Below are 12,498 nucleotides of genomic sequence, written 5' to 3' on the forward strand. Positions count from 1 at the left end.
ATTTGGGATGGGGTGGGCACAGGTGCCCTTCCTCAGGGATTGCTGAGGGGCGAGGGGAGCACAGAAGCCGAAACACACGACACTGAGCCCAGAAATGGGTGGTGGTTGTTTTTCTCTCGTTTATTGTCACTGACTAGGAGCAGCAGTGGTGGCCGAGGGGAGCTGAGCAGTACAACACCACACTCAGGAAACGGTATGAAAAGTACAAAAATAAGGAAGCCTATATATAATATCATTGCAGTCAATTGCTAAAAATAAATATTGTAAACACGAAAGAACAACATCAGGTGAATCTACAGCACTCGTTTCTGCCAGCAGCCACACAGTCTTTGGCTTTATGACTCCCCTGCCCGCACGGAGCCAGCGCCCACATCAGGATGCATTTTCTTTGCTTCAGGCCAGAAAGATTTAAGACTGGTCAGGGATGTCACAAGGGAAAGAATTTCCCTCTCTCCAAATGACCTTGAGAACAGGAATTGCCTCTCTTTGCTTTCAGTGCCCATTTTCCTACCAGAGCAAGGGAATGATCTGCCCAAAGCAGGCATTTCCTTATCTGGAGGGGACTGGGGCCAGGGCTCCCCCCACTCCAGTTTATTTTGTTGTTATCTTGTATCTCACAACCCCTGCACGATGCATTTGCCACCATTTTACACCTCTCCCCTCCCATGCACTCGGACCTTTCACCCCCTTATCTCTCCAACAGCCAGATGGGTTTGGATTGCCTGATAAGGGAGAGCAGGCAGGAGTTATCTCCGGTCAAACTGCACCCTGGCTGCTGCCAGGCCAGGGATCTGTGCCCCACCCATACCCTCACACCCCTCGGGCCACTGAGCAGGAGCTTGCCCCTCCCAGCCTTGGACTCCAGGAAGGGAAGAGGCAAATTCTGCTTGCAAGGCTCAGTAATTTGCTGATTGTGTTTATATATATCTACATCTGTATTAAAAATCCAATAAAATCCTGTCCAAAGTACCAACAAGGAGAGACTTGCCAGGGACAAGGCCAGAGACTGTTCCCTCCTGCCTGCGTGGCCGGAGAACATCCCAGAACCCCGGGAGTGCAAAGAAAATGCATCCAAATGGGAGCAACCAAGCAAAACAAAACCATCCTAAGTCCACAAAGCAGCGCTTCTTGCTGCAGGGAAGATACAGACTGGGCAAGTCAGGCTCAGCAGTCTGTCCATCTGTCCCTACAGATAATCATTTGATCTTCCCTTCATATCAATAATTAGGATTTATTCTTCCCTTCTTCATTTTAAACACATTCACAGAACATCCCATGGCGACGTTTTGGCGTGAGGTTCCGGTCCCAGCCGTCACAATCAGACTGTACATCAAACACCTCGGGTGCTCGTGCCCTTGGGGACCACGAGGAGCACAAACTCCTCCAGGTGTTCCCCAAACCCCTCCCTGCAGCCCCGGGGAGGATCTGCACTCAACAGGTAACACAGGTGTCTTGTAACGCTTCAAGTACTGCTTTTAACTGGGAACATTCCACACCCTGCTTGATTCTGAGTCTAAGCAAAAGCTTTCCAGCATTAGGGGAGCCTCGGACACCCAGGTGGGTATCCAGGTGTGTATCCCTCTGACCAAGCCCAGCCAAAAATCCACCCCCACCCTGTGAGTTCAGGGTGATCCTTCATCACCCCTGTGAAGCTACAGCCCCTCCTTCACCCCAGACAGGTGAGGGGGCTGTGCTGACCCTGCTCCAGGCCAGGTACTCAGCTCCCCAGTTTCTCTCTCACCCTGTCAGTCCCCTGCTCCAACGGAGCCTGAATCAAAAGCAGGGCTGCTCAGATCCCAATCCTTCCCATTCTGCCCCCAAAACTACTGTTGTATAAAATTTCACTCACTAACTGATGAAAACACTATGGATTTCAGAAGGGGTACAGCTGGCTAAGAGTAAAAACAGCCACTAATGCAACTCTGCACAGTGCAGCAACTAAAAACATTTGTGTTTCCATTTTTCAGTAGGCAAAATGCTGGTTTTCTGAGGAAAAAAAATCACACAAAACTGCTTGGTACCAGATTAGAGGATTTCTGTATCATCCTTCAGAGATTTATTTGACAGCTTCTAAAACTTCCACTAAACTTGGTTTCTTACATCATTTCTATACACAGGTTTTATTTGTTATAATTGTCTTGAGGCTTATAAAAAAATAAGCATTTAAAATGCCCAAAAGAGTAATTTTGCTTTAAAATTGTGCTACTGAACTTGACCCCCAACACAGAAGAGAGACTTTTGGTAATGAGGTTACCCCAAGCAGTATAAAAATATACATAAAAATAGACAAAAACTCTATCCTCCAATCTGAAGGGCTGTTTGTGGGGATTATTAGTTTGTTGTTTTTTTCTTTTTTGTACATCACTGGAATTTCATTAACTTCTGCTAAATATTTACAGAACCCCCCCATCCTCTGTCTGCCTCTGCTCACTGAGGCAGAGACCTGCAGCTTTTAGTTCATCCAGAGTTTTCTGTTGGCAAAAATGGATCCCTGTGTCTGACCATGGCACACGAGTGATGCTGCGGGCACGGCTCACGGGCAGCCCTGAGGATGCCACATGGGGATGAGGTGGCACCAGCTGCTGTCCCCTCACCGAGAGATAAGCTCGGCTTTGCCGGTGCCAGCGCTCGACCAGGACGGTGGCGTGAGGTCGAGAGCCCTGCAGAGCCCTGGGTTATGTCATCCACCCATGGATGTGACCCCCCCAGAGCACAGCTGGGAGGGCAGGGGACAAAATAAAACCTCTCCTAAGGTTAAACCCAGCCTAAACCCGACAGCGTCACCGCAGGGCTCCGCTGCTCCTGCACGCCGCGTCCCTGGCCTTCTGCTTTCCCTTTTGTCCTGGTGATAAAGTCAGAATGCCCAAACCTCTTGTACAACCATCCTCAGGAATTTGGGTCTCTTTCTCCAGTCTACCCCAAGAAAATTTTAAATTAAAAAAAAATTACACAACAGAAGAAAAAAAAAAGAAGAAAATAATTACTCTGTACTGTTCTTCAACAACATGAAAAGGTGATGTTAAAACTAAGTGATACAACCCCCCCAAGACTATGTACATAAAAAGATATCAGATCTCTTAAAACATAAATATACAGTGTATAAATCCAGGTGCCACCTAAAGGCTGCAGCTGCAGAACTATTTCACAGACACAAAGCAAACCAGACTCTCCACGCCAAGGGCAGACACACGGCCACGAGTTTGGGGCTTGGCAGGGGAGACCCCGACCCGTGGCAGCAGCTCCTCGTGCCCACACATGCACCAGGGAAGGGGGGAGTGGTGTCCAGGGGTGAAACACAACCCTACGTACACGCCACGTTCCTACACGCTACTCAGGGTGCGGGTGAGAGGTCGGGAAATGGGATTAGACCCTGAGTCCCCAATTATTTCCAGGCACATGCTCTGCCAGAGCTGGCCGAGGGGCCCCTCGAGCCTGGCTCCAGCAGGTTCTCTAGTATTGCTCACCAAGGGAGATACGTGGTACCTCCAGTGCAGCCGCGGCCACGCCGGTGGAAATCTGCACCCTGTGCTTTAAGAGTTACCATGACTTTCATGGAAATAATACAGCCTTGATCAGGGTAAAAGACTAGTGGAGGTCTTTAGCCCAATCTTAGAGGTTTGCTTCTACAGCACGGACAGCTACGACTCCGACAGACATAAATAGGTACTGTTAAAGTGACAATGCAGTGTCTCAGTTATCCGAGCGTTATCCCTACTGCTGTTAGGGGAGAGGTTCGGAGCGGTGGGGGGAGAGCTGGGGTGTGACAGAGGCTGCGGGTGGGACAGCTCCAGCTCCACCTGGAAATGCAGGGAGAAGCCAAAAGACACTGTGAGCTTTACTCGACAGGCGGTTTTATGGCATGCAAGGAAACTCCTACGACAACACTTTGTACAGAGCCCACGGCGTCTCCAGTCCCACCGTGGTGCCTTGGAGAACAAGTAAAGCTACGAGTCTGCTTGGAGGGGAGGGGGTGCGTGGGTGTGTGAGTGTGTGCAGAGAGAGGGAGGGATTGGGTGAGGAAACGTCCTGTTTTGCTGAAACCAAGCTCTTGGGCAAACCTCCTTCCCTCTACCGCTGCCCGGCCTCGCGGATGCGGCAGGCCACGGCCGTGATGAGCGCGGCGCCTTTGCCGCTGCCGTCCTCCGACTGCAGGAAGGTCACTTCGCACTTGGGGGACAACTGCTTCACTGTCTCGTGCATGACGGTGGAGAAGCTGCAGGGCAAGGGGAGGGAGAGGTTCTGAATTAACCGGCCATGGGATGAAGGTGTCAGTCCCAACCCCTTCGCTGCCTTGCACAGAGCCTCAAAGAGCAACGCAGACCCCGAGGAGAAGGATGGATGGATGGATGGATGGATGGATGGATGGATGGATGGATGGATGAAGCTTGGAAAGCCCAAGTCTCCACACGTCAGCCCAAGCCCATAGTTACAACACAACCGTGCTGTGCCTTCACTCAGGACTAAACCCAGCCGCTTCTCGAGTCCCACCAAGCCCTGGGAGCACTAATGAGCCTCAACAGCTCTGACCAGCCCCATCTGGGGGGGAGTCTTCAGAGTCTCCCTTTGCCCACAGGCTCTTGAGCCCTATTTAAGCTCAGCCCAGTGCTTTAGTCCCTGTCTGAGCCCCCCTGCCCAGTAACACCAGCCGCCACCTCTGGCACAGGCAAGTTTTTGTGTGGCCATGAACCTTCGTGGCTGGTTAGAGCTGCCTCATCCCCATCGCTTAGAGTCCTGGCCAAACCTGGCCACCGTGTCTGGGTCAGGTCCAGTGGGACTGGAGGAGCCCCTGCTGCGTTACCCGTCTTGGTGCCCTGTCCTTAAGGGAGCAGCTGACTCTTGCTGGGCCTCAAGTTTGGGTCAGAGCTCCCGGCAGCCCTCGAGCCCCTGAAACACCTCAAATCCTCCCCCTTTATCCCCTGAACCTTCCCCCTGAGCCCCCCCAACTGCCCAAGGTGGGCAGGTGCCCCGGGGCAGCCCCCTTGGAGCACAACCAGAGCCACTCACTGAGGGTGCAGCTTGTAGAGCGTCCCGTCCACGCCGACCGTGATTTTGAGGAAGTCCAGCCCGCGGTTCTCGCGGATCTTGTCCACCACGGCAGCCATGCCGGCGCCGCAGAGCTGGGCCGCGCGCCGCGCCACCACCGTGCACACCTCCTTCACAATGATGCTGTCGTCGCACGTGGACTCCAGGCCCAGGTGCTGCAGGATGGAGCGCACCTGGAGCAGGGCCAGGCAGTCGCTGGGGGGACACGGGGACGGGCAGCGTTAGGAGATGGAGCACCCGGCATGTGTGGCTTCCCCTTCCTGATCTACATCCTGCAGAGCCCAGGGACTCGTGGCTTGGGTGGCAGTGGCTGGGGGGACTCCACAGCCCCTCTTCAATCTCAGCTTTCAGACCTACACGTGGCCTGGTGTCACATCCTAATCGGGGAGGCTATTTCAGGACAAAGCCATCGGAGTGTGACACCCCTGTAACCCACGGCCCCTCTCTGCCCAGGGCAGAGGATAAAGAGCCATCTGTGCTGCCAGCCCCAGACAGCCTCCTTGTCTCTCCACACTGGTGCTGCCAGAACCACGTGGGATCTGCTGATTTATCTGTGTGGGACCATCCTGCATCACCCTGGCTCCAGACCAAGCATGTGGAACTTCTCCCAGCAGCCCTGGGGGCTCTCTCCCCACATTCCATCCCTGCTCAGATTGGCAGCTGGTGCTCACTCGCCTGTTGGACCTCACCTCTCTATCTGGGACAGGAACTTGGTCTCAAAGATCCCTCTGGTCTTCAGCCTCTCTGAGATCCGTCCCCGGAAGAGCAGCCCTTTCTTGGTGAAATCCATCAGGATGTTGCGGACGATTTCCCCCAGGTACATCCCACTGATCATCTTCTCAAACCTGGGAATGAGAGGACGAGGCTGGACATCAGGACAGGAAGGGACACTGGGTCTGGATGGGGATTCCAGCTCTGCCAGGTGCCTTCAGTACAATCCTTCCAGCAAGCCCAGCAGCACGGCCCCCACCCACGGGCAGGGGACAAGGGACACACCGGCGTGTCCCAACGCCAGGCTCTGCCCTGCTCGTCATCCCCTGGATCCACCAAGGGGCTGGTGGGGCAGAACTGCTCCTGGACCCTCGGTCTCATCGGGGTCCCTTCCAGCCCCCAAAGCCACCACCCACCTCTGCTTCCCGGGGTTGAGGGACAGCTCATCCACTGCCAGGTCGAACTCCGTCCGAATGTCATCCAGGCACCCGCTGTCCCCGAAGGCCCCCCACTCCATGTTGACACACATCCTGCCCTCGTCCCCTTCCACCAGCTCCACATTCCTCATCTCCTCCATGTAGCAGGCGTTGCTGCCCGTGCCTGTGGAGAGGAGCGGGATCAGAGCCCTGGGACACCTCCCGTGCCCCACGGGGCAGGTGTGGGACCACAGACCAGGAGCTCCCTAAGGAGGTTTCAGTTCTCACCGACAATCAGCCCAACTTCACAGTAGGGATCCTCGTACCCACAGGTCATCATGGTGCCAACTGTGTCATTGACCACTGCCACCACGTCCAGGTCAAATTCCTGCAGAGGGATGGATTGCACGAGTTATTCCTGGAGGACCTGGAATTCCTGCTAAGTCTGCTCCCATGGCTGGGAAAGGACCTGTCTGTCTGTTGAGTATGGGAGTCATAGAGCCACAGAATCATGGAATGGTTTGGGTGGAAAGGAACCTTAAAGTCCATCCAGTGCCAGCCCTGCCATGGACACCTTCCACTCCCAGGCTGCTCCAAGCCCTGTCCAACCTGGCCTTGGGCACTTTCAGGGATCCAGGGGCAGCCACAGCTGCTCTGGGCACCCTGTGCCAGGGCCTGCCCACCCTACAGGGAGGAATTTCTTTCTGACATCCAACCTAAATCTCTCCTCCTTTAATTTAAAACTGTTCTCCCTTGTCCTCCATGACCATCGACCTCCACAGACATGGAGGCACCCACGGACTTCCCACAGCCCCACCTGTCTGCAGGTAGGGCTCAGACCTCAAACACCTCCAGCTGCTGAGGGGCTGGGTCAGCCCTGCCAGGAGCAGCAGCCCCTGGGCAGGAGCTCGGAGTGGTCTGTGCCGAGGAAATGAGCCGGTGTCTCCTGAGCTCAGGGCCAGACAAGTCTGCTCTAGCCCTGGCCAGGGGCCAGCCTGTAGCTCCAGGGTCTGAAAATCCAACCTCAAGTGATGAGTAAGGGCGACTGTGAAAATTCTGACACTCATTAGCCCTGAGCTCAGCCCAGTAATTTGTTTTACAGGTCAATTAATGATGCTAAAGACAGTCAGGATGTGGGAGCAGCCACCGGCTTCTCCCAGCCCCATGGCTGCTCACCTCTCTCCTGTGAATGGCCTCCTTCAGCAGGCCCACCACGTCCTCCCCCTCGCAGCCCGTCGCCTTGAAACCTTTTGTCCACTTCAGGAGAATTCCCTGTTGTGGAAAAAACCCCCAGTGAGTCCCCCTCAATACCAGGTGGGAGGGACAGCCAGGTACCAGCCAAGGGTGCTGCCAGGAGGGGTTGGGTTACCTCATCCAGGTTGTTCTGCTGGCAGGGGAAGGAGAACGTGAACCCGAGCGGGAGCGATACGCCCTTCATTCCCATGTACTCCAGGAAGTCGGAGATGCAGTGGACAATGTGGTCAAAGAGCTGGATGGGCAAAGCCAAAGGGAGAAGTTACCACCACAGCCAGAGCCCAGCTGGAAGCCAGCCTGCCCAAACTGCTGGGGATTCCAACCCATTCCCAGGCCTGCTGGAATGTTCAAATCACTCCCAGGACTTTGAACGGAGCGGGACACGGCTCAGCTGCACTGTGGGAGGTGAGCAACCCCAAAAAGCTCGGTTTCACCCTCCTCCTCACCCACGACGTGGCCAAATCCCTGTGTTATCTCCACCTCACAGGTCCCAGGAGGGGAAGGGGCCAGCAGGGAGGTGACAGAGGAATCCGGTCCCTCTGCAAGGGATCCCCACAGCCCTCCAGCCCAGTCTGCTGGAGATACTCCCAGTCCCCAAGCATCGCCTGGAGTGGTTTGCAAAACTCTTTCCAAATGTGTCTCCAGAAACGTCTCTCAGCGGTAGTGTTGTGGTTTCCCTATCTGGGAAACGGGGATGATGCTTATCTGCCCTTGTGGAGTGTGTGGGATTCAGGGAGGTTCAGTCATGTCTGGGAATAACACCATTTCTAACCAAAAAACAGTCTCCAGCTTCCCAAATGCCAGAGCCTTGGGCAGAACTCGCTGCTCCAAGGGTAGGAGAGCACCAGCCCTCCCCACTCCTGGTTTTGCTCCCTGGAGAGGCAAGACCAGCTCCGTGGTCAGCCCTGCTCCAGCCACCCTGGGGAAGAGGCCCCTTTCCCCTCTCCATGTGCCCATCCTGACCTCCTCTCCCGTGCCCTGCATGATCTCCACAGGGATGGAGTAGATCTTGTTGTGCATCTCCACCCCGCGCCGCATCCCGTTCCTGACGCGCACCAGCAGCACGCGGAAGTTGGTTCCTCCCAGGTCCAGGGCGAGGAAATCTCCCTTTTCTGCAACCCGAGAGAGGATCATCAGGAGAGATCCCAGCACGGGGCATCCAGGATGTGGCACAGAGCAGACAAGAATCTGCCCCCTTCCAGGGAGAGGGATGGAAACAGAGACGTAGCTGGGGATACAGGTAGGAACAGAGGGTGCAGGTAGGAAGGGGATGGAGAGGTTTGCTCCAGACTTGGGGTGATGCTTCAAATCATAAACCTGAGCTGGAAGGGACCCACAAGGATCACTGAAGTCCAGCTCTCGGCCCTGCGCAGGACCTGCACAAGCTTCTAGCCAAGGTCAGGCGCTTGCCCAAGCCACAGGCAGAACCAGGAACACAACCCAGGATGAGGGTGGGGAGAATCCCATGGCGGGGAAAACCACAGACAGAGCCAGGCTTTGTGTTAAGTCAGGTGCAGAACGTCCCAGAGGCTCAGTGCTCTGCCCAGTATCAAACTGGAGGTTTATGCCACTCCCACCACAAAGAGGAACCGGCCACAGCAAAGGAGCCAGCCTCTCCCAAGGACACAGGACATCCATGGGCTCAGAGACAGAGATTTTACACAGGACACATCACCTGTTCCATCGGGAGTGGAGCACACGTAGGTGGGCAGCATTTTCACCGTCGCCTCCGCGTGCGTCTCCTTGCCCAGCCCTTTCTCCATCTCTATCCTCATCCTTCCCTTCACCTCCAGCAGCTGCTCGTGGCTCAGCTTCAGGGGCTCCAGGATCTTCTGCCGGGCCTTGTGCTGTGCAGCCAGCCTGTAGGCCACTGCTGTCACCATGGCCGCCCCTTTGCCGCTCCCGTCCTCCGAGCGGATGAACCGGATCTCGCAGTCTGGCAGCAGCTTCCGCACAGTCTTGTGGAGGCGACGGGCAAAGCTGTGGAGGAGGAGGAAGGGGGACCCGAGTGTGACCCTCCGGGGACCCCCCGGCACCCAAATGAGGTGCCCAAGGGAATATTTGGAGATACTTCTCGTGTGCCAAGCTGTACCCACTGCTGGCAGCAGCAGATCCCTCTCTGTGTCCCTGTCCCCACCATGCCCCAGACCCCTGTCCCTGTCTCCGGACTCACTGCGGGTGTTTCTTGTAGACGGAGCCGTCCACGCCGACGGTGGAGCGCAGCCGCTCCACGCCCTTGTTGTCCTTGATGCGGCGCAGCACCGCGGCCAGCGTGGCCCCGCACAGGCTGGCCGAGCGCGTGGACACGATCTGGCAGATGCGCAGCGTGGCCAGGCAGTCCTCGTGCGACGGCTCCAGGCCCAGCTTGCTCAGGATCTCGTGGGCTTTCTGCAGCCCCTCCTTCTCCCTGGAAGGACAAAGAGGGGTTCATGCCAGGGAATCCAACTCTTGCTGTGTGATGGTCTGGGTTTGGTCAGTGATGGTCCATCCACGGATGTCGGGAGATGGAAACCCCCTGGATCCTACTTACTTCTCAATGGCAGAGACAAATCTGGTCTCAAAATGGCCAGTGGTGAGCAGATCCGGTGTGAGCCTTCCCCCAAACAACAGCCCTTCCTTGGCCATCTTCACCAGGATGAGTCTGACCAGCTCCCCCATGTACATCCCGCTGATCATCTTCTCAAACCTGCCCATGGGGAGGCACGAGATAGAATCAGGGAATGGTTTGGGCTGGAAAGGCCCTCTAAGGTTATCAAGTCCAACCATTCCCCAGCACTGCCAAGGCCACCAGTAACCCATGTCCCAAGTGCCACATCCACACAGGTGTTAAATCCCTCCAGAGACGGTGACACCACCACTGCCCTGGGCAGCCTATGCCACACCTGACCGCCTTTTCCAAGCAGAAATTTTCCCTAATATCTAACCTAAACCTATCCTATCTCGCCATAAGTTCCCCCCTGAGCTTCCTTCTCTCCAGGCTAAACTATGTGTGAGTTTGGCTGCATGTGCCACAAGGTGGCCACAGGCTGACCTGAAAACCCCACTGGCAGCCTCCCCATCCCAAATGAAATCTAGGAAATCCCCTCCTAGAGCAGTTTATCCCATCAGTGAAAATATGAAGCCATGTGGACACGACCATCATTCTGCAAAGAGAGCTCGTGGCCACCTGAAGTGGCTCAGTCAGTTTGCAGGGACCCCCAGATCACCCTCATGCCACAACAGCCCTGTGGGGAATGGGAGATTTGTAGGATTGGGATGTGGACATTAGGTGAGGGTGCCTGCCTGGGCTGGTGGATGACTGTGCTGGCCAGGAAGGGAACAGGAATCAGCACATTCACACGAGGGGCTCACAAGGGCAGTGGGTGGGGCAGGACCACCCCAGGTTGGGACACAGCCCTGGGTTAGGACACTGCCCCAGTTTGGGACACTGCCCTGGGATGGGACACTGCCCCTCTCTGCACCGGTGGCAGAGGACACGGTGACCCAGTTAGCTGGGATGACCTCCCCAGTCCCAGTAACGCCAGCGCTATGGGAGGACGGACAATGCTGAGCAAAGCACGAGCCCGAGCCCAAGCCAAGAATCTGCTCACAATTGTTTGCCAGGGTTGAGCGAGCCCATGTCGATCTCACGGTCAAACTCGGTGCGGATGTCGTTGAGCACCCCGTCGTCGCCGAAGGCCCCCCACTCCATGTTGATGCACATCCGACCTTCGTCCCCTTCCACCAGGTCAATGTGCCTCATCTCCTCCATATAGCAGGCGTTGGTGCCGGTACCTGGCCAAGCACGGGGACAGGGTGAGCGAGGACGCTGCCTTTCCCTCATTCCCATTATTCTTCATTCCCATTATCCCTCATTTCCCTTTGGCCACAGCCCAGTGCATCACAGAAAGTGAAGAACAAAGCAAACACTGGGCAATGCTGGCTTTCCAACACCGATATCGCCCTCTCCTTTTTCCCCAAAGACCCCCAAGACCTGCAAGAAGCAGGATCTCCCTCCGGAGTTCCTGAATGGATGGACCCCAGCTCTTCCCCCCTGCTGCAGCTCACCAACAATGAGGCCAACTTCACAGTTGTGGTCATCGTAGCCACAGGTCATCATGGTCCCCACGGTGTCATTCACCACGGCCACGATGTCGATGTCAAAGTCCTGAGATGGTGGAAAGGAGTGTGGGTGACCCAACACAGACAAAACAGACCGAAACATCTCCATGGAGCCAAGGTCTCCTGTCCCAGGGACCCGTGTGCCCCCATCCCGCCTGCCCAGGCTCTTACCCCTCTTTTCTTGATGGACTTGCGCAGCAGGGACACCACATCCCTCCCCTCCACGCTGCTGCACTTGAACCCCTTCGTCCACGTCACGAGGATGCTCTGCGGGGGAACAGCAAGAGGAGAGCTTGGAGGTGACACCTGGCTCCTGCCACAAGGGACATATGGTCCTGTGGGGGAACCCCCGTTATCAGCTCACCAGCTGCGCTATCAGCCACAGCTTCCGTGTCAGATAAAGTTTATGGCCATGAAATAACGTGTGAGCTGCTCGTTGCTCCCCTGGCAGGAGGAACAGCGGTTCCCATCACCAGGTTTGATCGAGCCCTGCAGCAAAATGTGTTCACAAGCCTAAGGAATGCTCCTTGACCCATCCCTGGGGGGTGGGTGGCTTGCTGTGCCTATGGAATGCTCCTTGAGCCAGCCCCATGCGGTGAGAGGCTCATTGTGCCTAAGGAATGCTCCTTGACCCGTCCCTGTGGGGTGGGGGGCTCGCAGTGCCCTGTGGCCAGAGGCACCTGGCCGGGGACTGAGCTGAGCCCCGGGGGGAGGGAAAGGATTAAATTACATTTGAAATCTCCAACCCTACGGCCACAGCGCCCTAGGGGAGGCAGACACCCGCCCCGCCTTAGAGCTGGGGAAACTGAGGCACTGAGCGACGCAGCCCGGGCGAGGTCACGGGGCACAGACGCCTCCCCTGCCGCTTCTGTGTTTTAGCATTCTTCACAGCCCCGTGGCTACCTGGAGGAAAGCGCTAATGCCTCCCTGGGGCTGCGGCACGGGCGCCGTTCCCCAGCGCGGGGCTGGGTCC

At 56.1% G+C, this 12,498-nt stretch overlaps 1 protein-coding gene across 1 annotated transcript in view; it reads right to left on the reverse strand.

Moving 5' to 3' along the window:
* Positions 1-95: 95 nt before the first annotated feature.
* HK2 (hexokinase 2) overlaps positions 96-12,498 on the reverse strand; it is a 35,200-nt gene continuing 22,797 nt past the window's right edge. The window contains exons 5-18 of the mRNA XM_008641592.2: positions 11,697-11,792; positions 11,472-11,571; positions 11,015-11,198; positions 9,955-10,110; positions 9,598-9,831; positions 9,100-9,404; positions 8,388-8,536; positions 7,540-7,659; positions 7,347-7,442; positions 6,459-6,558; positions 6,171-6,354; positions 5,733-5,888; positions 5,005-5,238; positions 96-4,213 (exon numbers count right to left, since the gene is read on the reverse strand). Of these exons, the coding sequence (XP_008639814.2) occupies positions 4,069-4,213; positions 5,005-5,238; positions 5,733-5,888; positions 6,171-6,354; positions 6,459-6,558; positions 7,347-7,442; positions 7,540-7,659; positions 8,388-8,536; positions 9,100-9,404; positions 9,598-9,831; positions 9,955-10,110; positions 11,015-11,198; positions 11,472-11,571; positions 11,697-11,792 (2,259 nt within the window). The 3' untranslated portion in view covers positions 96-4,068. The remainder of the gene's footprint in view (positions 4,214-5,004; positions 5,239-5,732; positions 5,889-6,170; positions 6,355-6,458; positions 6,559-7,346; positions 7,443-7,539; positions 7,660-8,387; positions 8,537-9,099; positions 9,405-9,597; positions 9,832-9,954; positions 10,111-11,014; positions 11,199-11,471; positions 11,572-11,696; positions 11,793-12,498) is intronic.

Source organism: Corvus brachyrhynchos, unplaced genomic scaffold, assembly GCF_000691975.1.
Source record: "Corvus brachyrhynchos isolate BGI_N302 unplaced genomic scaffold, ASM69197v1 scaffold119, whole genome shotgun sequence".
Lineage (NCBI taxonomy): Eukaryota > Metazoa > Chordata > Aves > Passeriformes > Corvidae > Corvus > Corvus brachyrhynchos.